This window comes from Asparagus officinalis, chromosome 8 (assembly GCF_001876935.1).
Source record: "Asparagus officinalis chromosome 8, Aspof.V1, whole genome shotgun sequence".
Taxonomy (NCBI): Eukaryota; Viridiplantae; Streptophyta; class Magnoliopsida; order Asparagales; family Asparagaceae; genus Asparagus; species Asparagus officinalis.
In genome coordinates, this window is record NC_033801.1 from 2,532,805 (window position 1) to 2,549,690 (window position 16,886).

General features: G+C 39.3%; 2 protein-coding genes across 2 annotated transcripts in view; one reads left to right on the plus strand and one right to left on the minus strand.

Moving 5' to 3' along the window:
• The window catches only part of LOC109819433 (stomatin-like protein 2, mitochondrial), a 7,979-nt gene extending 2,889 nt beyond the window's left edge, over positions 1-5,090 (minus strand). The window contains exons 1-8 of the mRNA XM_020385159.1: positions 4,827-5,090; positions 4,596-4,745; positions 4,302-4,359; positions 4,099-4,191; positions 3,778-3,843; positions 2,831-2,863; positions 2,615-2,647; positions 2,412-2,444 (exon numbers count right to left, since the gene is read on the minus strand). Coding sequence (XP_020240748.1) covers positions 2,412-2,444; positions 2,615-2,647; positions 2,831-2,863; positions 3,778-3,843; positions 4,099-4,191; positions 4,302-4,359; positions 4,596-4,745; positions 4,827-5,057 — 697 coding nt within the window. The 5' untranslated portion in view covers positions 5,058-5,090. The remainder of the gene's footprint in view (positions 1-2,411; positions 2,445-2,614; positions 2,648-2,830; positions 2,864-3,777; positions 3,844-4,098; positions 4,192-4,301; positions 4,360-4,595; positions 4,746-4,826) is intronic.
• LOC109819389 (60S ribosomal protein L9-like) lies at positions 6,099-10,248 on the plus strand. The gene is made up of 3 exons (XM_020385102.1): positions 6,099-6,546; positions 9,687-9,809; positions 9,928-10,248. The coding sequence occupies exons 1-3, from the start codon at positions 6,184-6,186 to the stop codon at positions 10,009-10,011; spliced, it is 570 nt and encodes a 189-aa protein (XP_020240691.1). The 5' UTR covers positions 6,099-6,183; the 3' UTR covers positions 10,012-10,248.

Below are 16,886 nucleotides of genomic sequence, written 5' to 3' on the forward strand. Positions count from 1 at the left end.
CGCCACGGTCGACCGCGCCTGAGTTCTTTCGTCAGTGGGCAGCAGAGACTTTCACGGTTGACCGTCGTGGTTGACCGTGAGCTCGAGATTTCCCACGGTCGACCGTTACGGTCGACCGCCAAAGTCTCTGGAGCTTTTCCTATTGTTTTTGTTGCTCGCGGTCGATCGCCGCGGTCGACCGCCGTTCACCCCAACGGTCATTTTGGTACAGAATCAGATTTCTGATTCTTGGGCTTTTTGGTCTTTTTCTTTGGGGTTTTTGACTGAGGTTTTGGGAGGCTATAAATACCCCCCTAGCTCTCATCTTTCAAGCATCAAAGAAGTTTTTAAACAAGGTTTAATAAGGATTTAAGCTTGTTTAGTTTGTTTTAAGTTTAAAATTTTTTATTAACAAAGGAGGAAGCTTACATTGCAAATTGAGGGATTCATCCTCAGTCTTCTTCATTCTCTCCTTTGTGTTTATAGAAAAGTTTTTCTAACTCTTTTCTCTAGCATTTTTATTATTGATTTTCATATTCTTATTATTGCTAGTTTGCTATTTGAGTTAGATTTTATTTCACTCATTGTTTACACACACCCACTTGAGCTTATCGTATTTTTATACATAGTATATTTGGATTGGTGAGAGTTGTAACAATTAAGTGTGAGCTTACATTGTGTTCTCATCCATATTAGAGAACAATCATTTGTTGTATTCGTGCTTAATTGTGAGATTTATTTTGTAATACACTTGTACACCGAGAGAAGTGTGTGGTGTAAGTCGGGGATCGTCCCAAGAGGAGTGACGTCGGTTGACGAACCTAGGGAGAGGTAGTATCCGAGTACTTGAGGGAGACACGTCTAGGTCCAACACTTGAAAGGGTGTAAAGTGAGATTGCAAGAGTGGTGATTGTAAAATTTTCGGTTAGCTAGAAAATCGAGTGTGATGTGTAAACGCTGTTCGGGTAAGCGTAAAAAACCCGATTATGATAGTGGATTTCTCCCCGAGAGTGGGGAGCGGAGACGTAGGACGGAAGGTCTGAACTCCGTGATCATATCGTGTGTTTGAGTTTGCTTTGGCGGACTTCTCTTATGTTTATATTTCTTGTCGCCATTGTTCATTGCTCTTTATTTATATCATTCACTATCTTGTTTATTTTGTTTACCCTTGTGTATATCACTTATCCTAGCTCACATATCTTGTTGTATTTTATACTTGCTAGGATAACTTGTTAATTAGTTTTAATTGTCATAAAATTGGATTAGATTAGCATAAGACCCTAATCACCCCCCTCTAGGGTCCAACAGCAACATCTATAAGTAAAAAAAATGTTTGTAAAAGGTCATAAACTGTGTCATCAAATTGGAAATGACTTTGGATATGGAAACATCACATGAAGTTGATAATATTATAAACTGCGTCATCAACTTGAAATGAATGAATACTTAGTAATAGTCTAATAGATATCAAATCTGATGTTTTTTATTGTTGATATTATCAATTATGATGCGTTTATGCAACCATTTTAGAAAGGACAAACAATTGTGATAGTTTGCAAATGTTATTTTCAAGCTGTCATTTTTCTGGAGCTGATTTTATTAATTCTGACTATACTTTTGGAGTTGAGGGTACTCTTCCTTTAAAACAAGAATTTTATATAAAATATTTGGTTGGGGCTTTCGAGTTTGAGACTCTATCCTTTATCCCAGAAAAATATGATATAATTGTTTTAGAATTTTTCTAGAGAAGAAACAAAAGTGTCCCCAACCCCAACCCCCCCCCCCAACCAAAAAAAAAAAAAAAAACAAAAACAAAAAAAAAACAAAAAAAAAACAAAAATCTCCAGTTCCTGGCTCTGCGGTGAACAACCTTGAGCACTGGGTTAACCTAAGCTACATGAAAAGTATGCATATACTGACACATAAACTAAAAATGATTAGCTATAAGGTGAATTAGGTGTCATAATGAACGGTGACTTTTAAGTATATCTATAATATATGCAATTCTTTCAATCGTAAGGAATCTTTAGAGCAATACCAAAGATATGCATTATATGATCCTGCATGCATTGTCTAACTGTGCGCTGATCTCGGTAACGTAAATAAAAGAACACAAAACAACATTTTGATCTCGAAAATGTGTTCTTCCTGCTTAACTTAAAAGTGAGGCATAGGTGACAAGTTTGTTGGTACAGATATTGAAAGGTTACATACATACATAGATGCATGCATGCACATGTGTGTGTCCATATGGGTGTGTGCACGTCCCGCCACATGTCAATTTCATGTTAGCGCAGTAGAAGACAACTAAATACCGTACTGTATGAGTAAGAGATTATACAGAATTATTCATTCCAGTGTAACCATTGATATGTACATCTGAATATTTTATACCAAGTGCATGAGGCGCATGCATGTAATAGACCACTTACCTTGTGCTGCCAAAATCGTTGATTCCTTGTCTCCTGTCAATGTCCAAAAAAAATAATCATAATCATAAACTAGGAAGACCATATCAAACAACTCGTATATCATAGTGCATATGAAAGAAATTATGCAGATATATCTCAGTATGCCTATGGATATCACACCTGCACTGAGTCCATGAGATTTATTCATGTAATAAACCAATTACCTTGAGCTGACAGTATCGTGGATTCCTTTCCTCCTGTTTATGCCCAAAAATTAAAGTTAGTAAGCATAAATCAGAAAATTCATATAAGAAAACTAACTGTCATCGTGCATGTGTAATGAACTATGGAGACTTAATTCAGTATGACTACTTGACTATCAACAAGCAATATGAATATATGATATTAAGTCAATGAGGTTAATGCCAGACAACACTTACCTTGCGCTGCCAGTATCTGAGATTCCTTTTCTCCTGTTTATATAAAAAAACTCTAATAAGCACATTATGTCTGATGTTTAAAAAAAGTAAGCAGGAAGGAGGTCTCTTCCTTCAGAAATGACAATGAAGTAGAAAGTTCCATAAATCTACACAGAAGTAGCAGTAAATATTTATCATAAGCGATGTTGAACCACATTTTTTTCAGCTACACTTTTCTAAAAGAGTCCCTCTTGAAACCATTATCATCGCTTTCCTAAAAAGCATAAAGAAGATATGATAAGGAAAACACTTAAAGAGTCCCTTTGCATATCAACATCAAATATCCAGATATGTTTGTATATTTGAAATGTAATATGCAGAGTATCTGTTTGATGAGTAAAATCACAGTTCAAAAAATCATGATCTGACTAAAGCATATTGATATTTGATCTTCTGATCCGAGAAAAATATTATTTTGCATGTGAATATCATAGATCTAATATAAATTGTGATTTTCATAGTATGCATTCAGAATCAGTTGGATAACCATTAACATCAAAGTCTCGTATTACTGGATATCTTAGAATTGGAATGAAGGGGGAAAAACAGGTAGGAAATCACAGTTTACAAAACCAGTACTATAATAGCATGATACTCGACTTTTTAATCCAGGAGAAAGCTTTTATTACACATTTTTGGAATATCATATACTTAAAAATACAATTTGATGATTATAATATAAAAATCCAAAAGAGAACTTGTTTGCTATAATATAAAAATACAAAACACGCTTAGAGTTTACAAACATACATAGATTGCATAATTGAAAGACACGAAAAATCCATATGAGACTAGACAACCAAATTCCATATTACATATGTAAGATATTATATAGATTGATTCCAGCATGATTATCAATATTAGCATTTGAGTATTAGTACATACAAGTAAAAGAAGGTGCCACTTACCCTCTGCTGTCAGTATTGCGGATTGTTTATTCCCTTCAGCTCTTTTGATGTGTGATTCCTTTTCTCCTGTTTATATAAAAGAAATCAATAAGTTTACATTTGATTACAAAAGGCCAATAAAGTGAACCAGATGAAAATGTTATAATTTTCAGCTAGCCTCTATGAGAAAATCAAATTTGTAGCCTGCATGATAGTGGGCACATTGAAACGAGACAATATTGCAATGCCATAATGTTGTCGTAGCATTCAGAAGAAATGTCTATAAGTTAAAGTACATTACACATGTCAATGATAAGCTCATATATTTTCACAAGTAATCACCTTCAGCTTCAAGAATCTGAGCACGTTTTTTTCTTTCTGCTTCAACTTGCATTTTCATAGCCGTCAATACTCCAGGTGGAGGTGTTACATCCACTGCATTAAATCAAATAACAAAAACAATGTGTAAAATTACAGCAAAACTGCCGCCCAAGTAATATGCACTGAACCCAAGTAATATTCACTGAAAACAAAGATAGACTTACTTATTTCATATCGAATACACTCAACACCCCAACCAGAAGCAGCGTCATTGATTACACTCTGTTTAGAGTAATGCCATTCACTAAATTAGGATCAAAATAAAACTAAGCAAAAGCAATACAACACACTTTCGTATAGCCGATGACTACTATCACTCCTAACTTCTTCTCTCCTGTTCAATTTTTCTGACACAATTGGCAGAACTACGACAGCCTCGACATCATTACTAAACCCTATTGGATAACAAAAAATTGAGCCCGTGAAGACTTCTATCAAGTGAGAAACTTCAAACTAACCACAATCTTCTCGTTGAGTTTCGCCCTCTCCTTCAACAAGGTGTCCAGCTCCATCTTCCCCACCTCGCTCCTCACCGTCGTCTGCGCCAACTGCTTCACCACAAAGATCGGGTTCTCCACCGCATACGACGCAAGATACGGATCCACGACCTGAAACCCAGAGCCAAATCAACATCATCCACAACACCAAAACAGAAACAAAAAAACTTTTTCAACACCTTTTTCGTGTACCTTAACATAAACATTCCCGTTGATGAGAATGCTAACATTATCGTTGGTAATCACCGACTGATCCGAAATCAAGAACAGCTCCTCCTTCAGAGCGTGAACGTAGGCGATCCTATCAACAGCAGGGATCAAGAAGTGAATCCCTCCGCCTAGGGTTTTGAGGTACTTGCCGAATCTCTCGATCACGTAAGCCTTCTTCTCGGGAACAATGCAGATCCCCCAATTGGACGGCATCTCGGTCTCATAATAACTGCAACCATATTTGACCATCCATAATAGGAATCGGTGGAGGCGGAGGAGGAGGCGGGAGAGAGAGGAGTTGATTAGGGCGAGGCTGGAGGATCTTGGCCTCAGCAGCGCCATTGATGAGCTCTTCTCTATGAGATTTGGGGGGTTTTCAGAGGAGAGAGAGGAGAAAACCCTTTGCAAACCCCCGCAAGGTCATGACATTCTTGTCGGAGAGGAAAAGGGCGTTTTCGTAATTTTGTCAGTGAAGTGTGAAAATGGTACGACAAAATTTTTGTTATTTGCATAAAAACTCAGGCTAAATTGCACTTAAATGCCATAGAGCGTCGCTAACCTCGCACTTCAGCAACATCCATTTTAAACCGGCCAACTAAATTTATTTTTAAAGTATTTAAATATTATACGAATTTAACTTAAAGTTTTAAAATGTTGCCTTTACTGTCCTCTTGTTTATCTGATGTTGCACATAAATACTCTTACTTTTTAAATTGTCTCACTTAAATGGATGTACAACCATCTAAGACCATAATTTTTTTTTATGGAAGGTGTAAAATTTCACTTGAGTATCGAGTACACCCATTAGAGGGAGAGACGTACAACCATCTTCAACCCCCTCACCCCATGCAACCATCTATGCTTTCGTACTCAATCCAATATGGCACCATAAGCCGCACTATAGTATTTTCCTTGCCTTCCGTACGATACTCCATGTAGATGATGAATTTGGAGACGATGCTTTTTTTTTTCCTTTCGAAAGTTTTATGTGAATTGATTTTGATTTGGTTTTAGAGCTAACCAACCTAACCATAATCATCATCGTTAAATCAAAATGAAAATGAAAGGTAATTGTAGCCCCAAGCAAGTTTGATTGTGTCAGCCCTTTCTCTTGAAAAATAGACCGGCCCAAACCTTAAGGTCTGTTCACGGGCTCAGCCAACGTAAGGCCCGCTATTAATCTATCACCGACCGGCCCAAACCATCGTGAGTCTCCTCCCATCAAAACCCTAACTATATATAAACCCTAAATCTCGCCGCCTCCATCCTCATTCCCCAAACCCTAACCCTAGATCCACCTCTCTCTCTCTCTCCCTCCCCCCTCCCCAAGCCCTCAACAATGAAGACCATTTTGTCTTCTCAGACGATGGACATCCCCGAGGGAGTCAAGGTTAGGGTCAACGCCAAGATCATCGAGGTCGAGGGACCCCGCGGTAAGCTCACCCGCAACTTCAAGCACCTTAACCTGGACTTCCAGCTAGCCGAGGGGGGGCGAAAGCTCAAGGTCGACGCTTGGTTCGGATCGAGGAAGACGATGGCCGCGATCAGGACGGCGATCAGTCACGTGCAGAATCTCATCACCGGGGTCACCAAGGGCTTTCGATACAAGATGAGGTTCGTCTACGCTCACTTTCCGATCAACGCCAGCATCGGCAACTCCAACAGAAACATCGAGATCAGGAACTTTTTGGGCGAGAAGAAGGTATAAAGATCCCTTCTTTCGCTTTATTTTTGTGAGTTTGTGTGAAAAGGATTGCTTCATGAGGTTGAGATGGGATCGTATTTATGCATTCTTCTGTCTCATTTGCTTCTGCGTCGGATGTTTCTGATTTTATAATTATAAAGCTTCGAAAGTTGTTTAAAATGCCAAAATAAGAATTCTGATCAATTCTGTACGCAGATTCAACAACAGTGGAAGAATTAGCTTGATCTTGCTTATTCGTTTAGCTTGAAAATGTTAGATCTAATCTAAGATCAACTATGCCTGATAGATATCATTATTCCTTTTTCTTGTCTTTTTATTTCTTTGTCAAATCGTCGAAATTAAGCGCTCTAATGTCTATGTTCTTGTGGCTAATTATTATTTAATATATGGTAGTTACGTTTTCTTTCTTGATCATGTACCGCATGATTTACTTCTATTATCTGAACATATTTGCAGTCTCTTGCTGCATTTCCCATTCTCTTCCCAGCCACGTAACCGTTAAATTGCCATTCGAACAGGCACACCTGAAATGTTCAATGATTGTTGTCTTAAATATGTCTGGATTATTTGTTGTCATTTTGCATCATCAGAGTCATAAATATTAGGTGGTAACATCAACTTCAGTGGTTCTTTTTATATGTTCAGATTCAGATTTAGGCGGCAAGTAAAATTTGTATATTCTACCTTATGGTATAATTAACAGCATTTATGAAAAAAAAGTAAAGGTATCAGAGTTTAGAAAGTAATAGATTGGTAGCGTAATGCATCTCAAGAAGAGGATGCTTGTTGCTGAAGGGGGAGACCATTTCCAACACAATGGAGTAACATTATTGCTGATGCAATAGATGCGAAAGATTAACCTATGAGGTCTGAGGAATTTTGGCACTTGATTGTTGTTTAAAGAAAGCTTCCTTTAAAGTTTGCTTTCTTCTAAGTTTTCAATTCTGTATTTGTATGGAAGGTGCCTTTAAAATTGATTGCTTAACCCTCACATAGACACAATGCACACATTTCGTGCTGGCTTGTCTCTAGTGAGCCGAATTCCATGAAAATGTAATTAACTGTCCCTGCCAACAAGTAAAAGCTTTATTTTCCATTATATTGTTACAATTGTTAATGTTTATAGCTAAAATGATCTTTGGAGATACTCTGTACAACAGTTTCATTTTAGGTTGATATTATAGCATCATGCAGTTAAGCATTCCTGTTGGTATCTCTCATCTCCAAATGACCTGTACTGCCAAAAGTTTATCATCCAGTTGAGAACTTTAATTTTTTGTGTAGCCTATTTATTGTCTGTTTGTGAATTGGCTTTAGTACCAATTGGTAGATTGTTCTACAGTAAAAGCAATTGCCGCTGGAAAAGGATAAGCCGTTAGGGCATGAATCTGAGCACACACCATTTTCTTTTTTATTTATCTCGTTTTGATGGTGAATTGTATAGTGCTCTAACTTATGAATTTTTTATTCATTTTGTTTTATTCAACCAACCAGCCCTGCAGTAGTGTTATTGTTTTCATTTTTATTGAAAAGGTATATCATTTCAATTTCGAGAATTTTCAGATAGGCAACTGCAAACCCTCAAGGATATCCACCAGCACCTGTTGTATGTTTTTATATTTGCTATGAAGTTAACTTTTGCATACATTTGTTAAGCATGTCTGCGCCTTCAATGATATTTCACTTCTTTTCCGATTTTTTATTTAATTGAGGTGCAATGATACAAATTACAAGTAGAGCTCAACCGAAGTATACTTCTTACAGGACAAATTTTGTAAAAGGTAGGGTATGGGGACACAACTATGTAAATAATTTTGTAAAAGGTAGGGTATGGTACATGTCAAATTTTGTAAAAGGTAGGGTATGGGGACACAACTATGTAAATAATTTTCTGTGATTATATATTGGAAAATCACTAGTTTTTGAACTAGACACCCAAACGACCCTTTAAAACAATTATTTGGAACTTGAGTTATGTCCAACGGATTTCAAGAAGTGGATCTGAAGTGTGGGATATATGTCTAGGAAATGTATGACAAGTGTTTTATATTTAAAAGAATATATGTCCATGAAATGTATGACAAGTGTTTTATATTAAAACATGCAATGTATATGAGTACATGCCCGAGTAAGTGTATCCATATACGCAAGGAGTTTAGGTATGAGTATGTTACATGTCGGGTACGGGTACCGCTTCAGATTAGAAGTACCCAGGTAACATAGGTTATATTATTTATAGATGGCCATTTGTTCATAAATAAACTTGAAATGTTGCCTCAACTCTACTTATATAAGATAGGGGTATTTCATGTAGGCTTGCTTTTGATGGTTGATTGTGCTGTCATTTTAAGGTTTTTCCTGCTTTCTTTTTATTTTGGTTTTCCATTTGTATTAACACATTTTATATTTAGTCTTTATTTATTCCATTTTCCATTTTAATCTCCCTTTACTACAGCTTGTTATTTACATTTTCCTCTGTGCAATTCTTATTGCTATGAAATGCTATTATTATATTTTAGCATTATATTTTTTGTCCATAGTTTTGTACACTAATCTCATATTCTTTTATTCATCAAGCCCCCATTAGTTTGCTCAAGCATCCTTGTTTCAGTTTCAGTTTTCTCTCATTTGTTTAGTTGCGAATTATGTAGAATCACTTCTAGTAATTGTTAAAATTTCCTTTACCTTGGCATACTATAGAAGCTGTCTGATAAAAGGCATCATAATGTCAAGAAACCTCGAGACATCAGAATATATATGTTCGTTAATTGCTGGCTGGTTGGATTCATTCTGTCGCAAAAGTTAAACATTTTTATGACATGATTATTCAACAATGAGAGAGAGCTGCACAGCACTCCTCGGTTATATTAAACTTGGCAATCTGCTTTGCTTCTGAATTTATCCCACTGAATGAAGATTGATTGGAACATTTACATTTTTTCTTTGCTTATTTTGCACTTGTTTTTTAATTTAGTTATAATGATAACTTGCACAGTATATTTCGAGACTTTATTTCATGTGTAAATTGATCATTTTTGATTTCATGGTTGCATGGCTGCAGTGCATTGTGTACTATCCCATATAAGAATTCTCATGGATATTTTATACTTAATAGTCTTATACATTGCCTTTTTCAGGTAAGGAAGGTAGATATGCTTCAAGGTGTGACAATTACTCGCTCTGAGAAGGTCAAGGATGAGCTTGTTCTTGATGGAAATGACATCGAGCTTGTTTCCCGTTCTGCTGCCCTCATTAATCAGGTTGCTTACTGGTTCTCCTAAGTTGAATTTATCAATTAATTTCCCTCTTTGTTCTTTACCTTATCATATCAATTTGTATTATAATTTCCACTCTGAGAGAGTTTGTTATTGGTTACAGAAATGCCATGTGAAGAACAAGGATATCCGAAAGTTTCTTGATGGTATTTATGTCAGCGAGAAGGGAACCATGGCTGAGGAGTAGTGTGTTGTATCAGAGGCTGAGTCTTGATGCTTTCTCTAGTCGATCTAGTGTTTTTTTTGGTTTACAAGTTATTTGTGGTTGTTATTCTAGTTTTCAGACGTGGGAGTAAAAAGATTTTGAGATATGGTGATGCTGAATATTTCAATCTATCCTTTTCTTTTGCTACTCAACTGTTCTTTGTTCAATGAAACTCTGTGGTAGGGATGATGGTGTTTTGAGAATGTATCTGTTACTTAATTGATCACACTGTTTGACCTTAAGAAGTTTTTTGTCCATTCACTTGAGGCCATTCTTAGAGCATCTTCAACAGTTTTTCCATTTTATTGGTATTTTTACTTTTGGAGAATTTTGGGATTTGTTTTGGTCCAACAGAGTCTCCATCCTATTCTCCAAAATAGGGATGGAGGAGAAAAAAAAGGGGAGTCTTTTCCAAATCTGGGGCATTCTTTAAATATTTGTGGAGAGTTTTGTCATAAATGCAGCATGTTTTTCAAAACGGATTGGAGGAGAAAATAAATATAAAATAAAATCTGTAATTACAAAAAAAGATATTGAGTAGTTCCAATGCATAAGAGCATCCTAAAATAGGGATGTATAGTATTTTTATTATTATAATAAATACAAGATTTTTTAAAATGGGAAAGCCGTTGGAGTTGAAGCAAAAAGAATTTGGAGAATATGACTTTTGCTTCCCCATTTCGGAGAAATTTTTTGGTAAACTGTTGGAAATGCTCTTAGTTTGTAATGGTCTCTCTGGATTGCTGTTGAAAACAGCAGGACTTGTTCCTTTTCACTTGAGATAGGATGTTTGTACTGAATGCAATGGATGTTGTTTAACGTTAGGTATGTGTCACGAACCGTCCCATTTTTGGCTCAATTGGGTGCATTTGGACTCATTTATTCCTGGTTGGGTCCACGAAGATCCTAGGGTTTTCTAGAGTTTTCTTGGATAATAAAGTTATGATAAATATCTTGTATCTAGAAGCTTCTAGGAAGTCTCATTAAAATATCTAAGGATCCTTGTAAAAGCTTCTAGAAAGTCCCATGTAAATATCTAGGGAGATATTTTATGAGAAGAGTCTAGAGACTCAATCTTAACCATTGATTATAAGAACAATCTAGAAGGCTAATCATAGCCATCCATTGTAAGGTAGCATTGCCTATAAATAGGGGCTAAGGTATTTCATTTGTATCAAGCAAGAGTTGCTAAGCAATAAGAGCTTTCACTTCCACTCTTGAGTGTTCTCTTCCCTTCTCTTGAGTGATTGTTTGAGGGATTAGGCTGTTCCCTTCCCTTCTCTTGAGTGATTGTTTGAGGGATTAGGCTGACTTAGACACTTCTCTTGAGTGATTGTTTGAGCGAATGAGCTTTGTGGTGAAAGAACCAGCCCGTGACATATGCGGATGCTTGATTGTGCGTGCACACGCACTTCCCAAAGTGATGAAGTGACGACCCAAAAACTATCAATCCGCACTCACAAGAAAAGCTGCAACCAACTTGACCACACTTTAGACGATTCACGATCAAAAACCGAAATTTCTTGGAGGGCGTCGCGTTTGCCGATGACGAGGATGGGACTACTTTGGCCATGACGAGGATGGGACTACTTTGGCCAAAAGCATGCGCATCCCCCTTCTTCCGGCCAAAGCATCCTCGTCCCCACTATGGCGCACCATTCTTTTGGGTAGGGAGCTTATGAAATGGGGTCGCTCTTGGTCCACTGGAAATGGTTGAGAGTATTTCCATCTGTGTATATGATGATAATTGGTTCACCAACCAAATTTCAACAATTGCCAGGCTATTTATTTTCTGGCACTGACCCGATCGACGTTGCTACAACTAACGTCGTTCTCCAAATGCCCGTCCTACCGTGCTAAGTACCCCGACGACCGTCTATCGGTTCGACGTTTGACATCCATTCTCCCACCTACTGGTCTCCTCTTCCCCCACTTACAGTGTGAAGATTAGTGTCAACTCTATGTGTGTCCTGACAGCTCCAGTTTTGATGTTGTCGCCCGAGACCATCTTGGTCGTCATCTCATATCCTACGGCACATTTGGACCACCATCTATTACACTCTGTGTCGGAAGCCTTTGCGCTCCTCGCTGGTCTTCATATTTGGTCGCTCATCTCCGCGTGTCGGGAAATATTTCCATCTTCGAATTGCGTAAACGTTCTTAGCAATTTAGGATTCACGTAATCGAAAGTCCAAGTGAACCTGTTCAACAATTGAACACGACGTCGTACTTACAAAAATCCCCGTAATAATACCGAGTTGGGGTATGCATATACTTATCAACACTCAAACCCCTGATAAGGAACTCATAACATGGCCTGTCTAAGCTCAACCTTTTTATGTCAAGGGAACGGCAGTCCAGTCGAGAGTCATGAGATGATCGAGGTCATTAACTATCCAGTGCAAAACAACCTAGCCTAGGAGTAAACCTTTCCTGTAGATGAATAACTAAGTAAATTTATCGGAATTATGTTATGCGATTAAACGACCTGATATGAGGGAAAGAAAATTTATTGGCAAAAAGAGCTTGATTCTTTGTGGGGTACTATTTATGCTCATTACTTTTTTTTTCACACATTTATAAATCACTAACTATCCAATGCATTCTTTCTTCACGTAGAAATACAATACTGAAGGTTCCATCTCTTCTGCAAACCTATATCAGAATAACTTGGAGAACAACAGATTTATACACTTTAGAACATGGATTAATAAAAATCAAGGAGATATCTCAGTGCACGTATTTTCTTATTGTTTCATGCTTCAGAAATGAAGACAAATGGTATAAACATCGAGGACAAAATTCCCGCCCCCCCGCCCTTCTTTTGTATAGAATAACCAGGAACGACACTCTCAGGTGATGTCTTTTAACTGCTTTAATTGTCCTTTAACCTCCTTTAGATCCTTATTGGGTCTTTAAAATATCTGCTTATAGTAATCAAGAAATTGATCTTATCAAGCATCAAATTGTCTACCACTAATATTGTTATTACCACTCTTGGCAGCAGAATAAGCGGTCTGCTACGCATTCTCGTGCTTTTTTACTATTGCTAGAAGTCTCATTTCTTTTCTTAAACAAACTGAATGATTTGTAAAAATTTCAAAAGCCTTTTATGTTGCGCGCAGCGGAAATTTCGGCAGCACTTCGACAGCACAACAAGATAGTCAGATCGCAATAAGAATTCCCGTCTCACCAAGGAGACAAGAATCTGAAGCGGATATCTCAACCAAGATGCATCATTCATATCCATGATTTGTAAAAAATATGCAAGCAAGATACAAATGCAATCAAAACAAGATTATCACAAAAATATAACTTGGATCTTTAACTCAAGGCGATTAAACCTTAAATCAAAGAGCACCAAGCTCTGATACCAATTGTTAAACCCTAGAGGGGGGTGATTAGGGTACACAAGAATCTCACAAATAAAACCCTCACACAACACTCTCAAATCCCTCACAAAGCTCTCTTAAAGGGATACACAAAACCCTAAAAGAGACTACACAAAATCTCCTCAACTGCAGCCGCACAAAACCAAGCCTTGCTCTGCGCCTCTGTTCCGCAGTCACCAAAGAAAACAAAATCTCCTGCACCAATTGCTTTTCCCAGCCGCCAATCAAAAACAAAAGGACCTTTGCTCCTGCCGCAGCCGCAAAAGCAACAAATCACCTCCTGCTCCCAGAAAAACCTAAGGAGAAATCACATATATATATATATGAATTCGGGTGGGCCTTGGTAAGTCACGTGGGCTAGGGAGTTGTCCGCTGGATGCTTCATTCACGCGGATTCTTTTCCAGCTCGTGGTCCCCATAATTCTCCACCTCGGTGAAGTTTTCTCAAAACTGAGCCGATACCAAAGCAACCAAATGTCCCACTTGTTGTGTCCATTATGAACTCAATCCACAACAAGTCGAGAACCTGAACGAGAGTCCAAATAATCTCACCCCCATCAAAATCAACTAATCCAAACCGGCTGCATCTAAAAGACTGCCTACGTATCCTCTTCATCTCGAACGAAGTGATAACGAACGTCAATGTGCTTCGTCCTCGCATGAAAAACCTGATTCTTCGCCAAATAGATAGCACTCATGCTATCACAATGAATAGTGACGGACCTCTGCGATATACCAAGTTCCTCCAAAAGTCCTCGAAGCCAAATAGCCTCATTCACAGCCTCCGTAACTGCCATATACTCTGCCTCCGTCGTAGACAAAGCCACCGTCGACTATAAGGTGCATCTCCAACACACCGACGCACGAGTCAAAGTAAACACATACCCTGTCGTAGACCGACGCTTATCCAAATCCCCGGCATAATCCGAATCAACATAACCAATGCACAATTGCCCACCTGTAGTGTCCCGCTCATAAACTAAACCAACATTGAGCGTACCTCGAATGTACCTCAAAATCCATTTCACGGCGTCCCAATGACCCACTCCTGGATCATGCATGTATCTAGAAACCATGCTTACCGCCTGTGACAAATCCGGCCTCGTACATACCATCGCGTACATCAAGCTCCCAACCACACTCGCATATGGAGTCTTCGACATTAACTCTCGATCTTCAACTGACTTCGGTGAAAGACCAGCTGAAAGCTTCAAATGGGCTCCCAAAGATACACCAACTGGCTTCGTATCCATGCTAACATGGAATCGCTGTAGAACCTTCTTCAAATAAGCCACCTGTGTCAAACAAATTCTGCCCTTCTTCTTGTCTCTGCCGATCTCCATCCCTAGAATGCGCTTCGCCTCACCCAAGTCTTTCATCTCAAACTCATTTGATAGCTGAACTTTCAATTCATCTATAGCCGACCGACATAGAGCAACAAATAGATGTACGCACCTCCTTTCAACTTGCGAAAATATACGCAAGGATCAAACTGGCTCCGAGTGTACGAATGACCAAGCATAAAACCATCGAATCGCCTATACCACTGTCGAGGAGACTGCTTCAAACCGTATAGCAATTTCTTCAGTTTGCAAACCAACTTTTCTTTCCCTGCAGCTCGGAATCCCAATGGCTGAGTCATATATATTTCTTCATCAAGATCACCATGAAGAAATGCCGTTTTCACATCCAACTGATCTAATTCCAAACCATACTGTGCCACCAAAGCTAGCAAAATCCGAATCGAAGAATGCTTCACCACCGGAGAGAAAACCTCATTATAGTCAATACCTTCCTCCTGTGCATAGCCCTTCGCAACCAACCTAGCCTTGAATCTCAACGGAGTGCCTTCAATGCCCTCCTTCTTCGTGTATACCCACTTGCAACCAATTGCTTTCCGCCCCTTTGGAAGCTCAACAAGCTCCCATGTATCGTTCTTATGAAGAGATTCCATCTCCTCCTGCATAGCCACCTGCCACGAATCAGCCTCCGAACTCTGCTCGGCCTCTCTGAATGTAGTAGGCACTAACTCATCGATACTCTCCACCGGAAGTGCATACGCAACTGTGTCGGCATACCGTGCTGGCATCTGTATGTTTCTCCTCTGTCTCCTAGCCGCAATAGAATCCTGAACCTGAGCCGTCGGTTCCTGATCCTGCACATTTGTACTCGTATCCTCCGTGTCATCGTCGTGCTCGCCTGGCGTCACCTCAGTCGGCACCTGCATGGATACTGTACCATCTGGACAATGTGGAGCTGCATCGATCTCCACCACCTGCGATATCTCCTCCGTCGGGTCGCTCTCCACCTGATGAGAGCTGGGAAGCTTCAAGATAGAAGCCTCATCAAATGTGACGTCCCTACTCAGAACAATCTTTTTATCAACTGGATCCCAAAGCTTGTATCCCTTGACACCACGCTTGAATCCTACAAATATGGCCTTCCTAGCTCGAGGTTCCAATTTATCAGTTCTAACATGATAATATGCAGGGCACCCGAATACCTTGAGCTGGTCATAGTCATGTGCTGGCTTTCCCGACCACATCTCCATAGGGGTTTTCCCCTCAATCGCAGATGAAGGCAGCCTATTAATGAGGTGGCTCGCATATGTAAGTGCCTCAGCCCAAAAGATCTTCTCCAAACCACTCTGCGACAATAAGCATCGGATCTTCTCCAGTAAAGACCGATTCAACCTCTCTGCCACCCCATTTTGCTGCGGTGTATGACTAACTGTGAAGTGTCTCTCTATGCCCTCGTCTCGACATAGCTGCTGAAAGGGGTCAGAAGTATACTCACCACCGTTGTCGGATCGCAACGTCTTGATCTTTCTCCCAGTCTGCAGTTCCAATCTCTTCTTCCACTCCACAAACAAATCTAGGACTTCACTCTTCTTCGTCATGGTGTACACCCAACAACGCCTAGAATAGTCATCTACAAAAGTGACGAACCAATGTCTACCACCAAGTGATGCAGTCTTGGTGGGACCCCAAACGTCTGTGTGCACGTAATCCAGGATGCCCCTCGTCTGATGAATGGCAGTCCCGAACTTCACCTTCGTCTTCTTGCCAAGAACACAGTGCTCACAGAACTCAATCTTCCCACTCTTGGCTCCCTTCAATAGCCCCTGCTTGCACAATGCCTGCAGTGACTTTTCACCTGTGTGCCCCAATCTATAGTGCCAAAGTCTGCTCATGTCCGCTTCTGAAATAGCCGAAGCAACCTGGCCAATCTCGGTGCTTCCCTTCAGATAATACAAATTCCGATTGCGGACTCCCCTCATCACCACCAATGATCCCTTAGTAACCTTCGCTACAGCGTTTTCGAAAGTCACCTTGAATCCCTTCGCCTCCAAAGCTCCAACTGAGATAAGATTTTTCTTCAGTTGAGGAACAAATCTCACCTCCTTCAACTCACGGACTACTCCATCGTGCATCCTAATCCGCACGGTACCTATCCCACAAACGC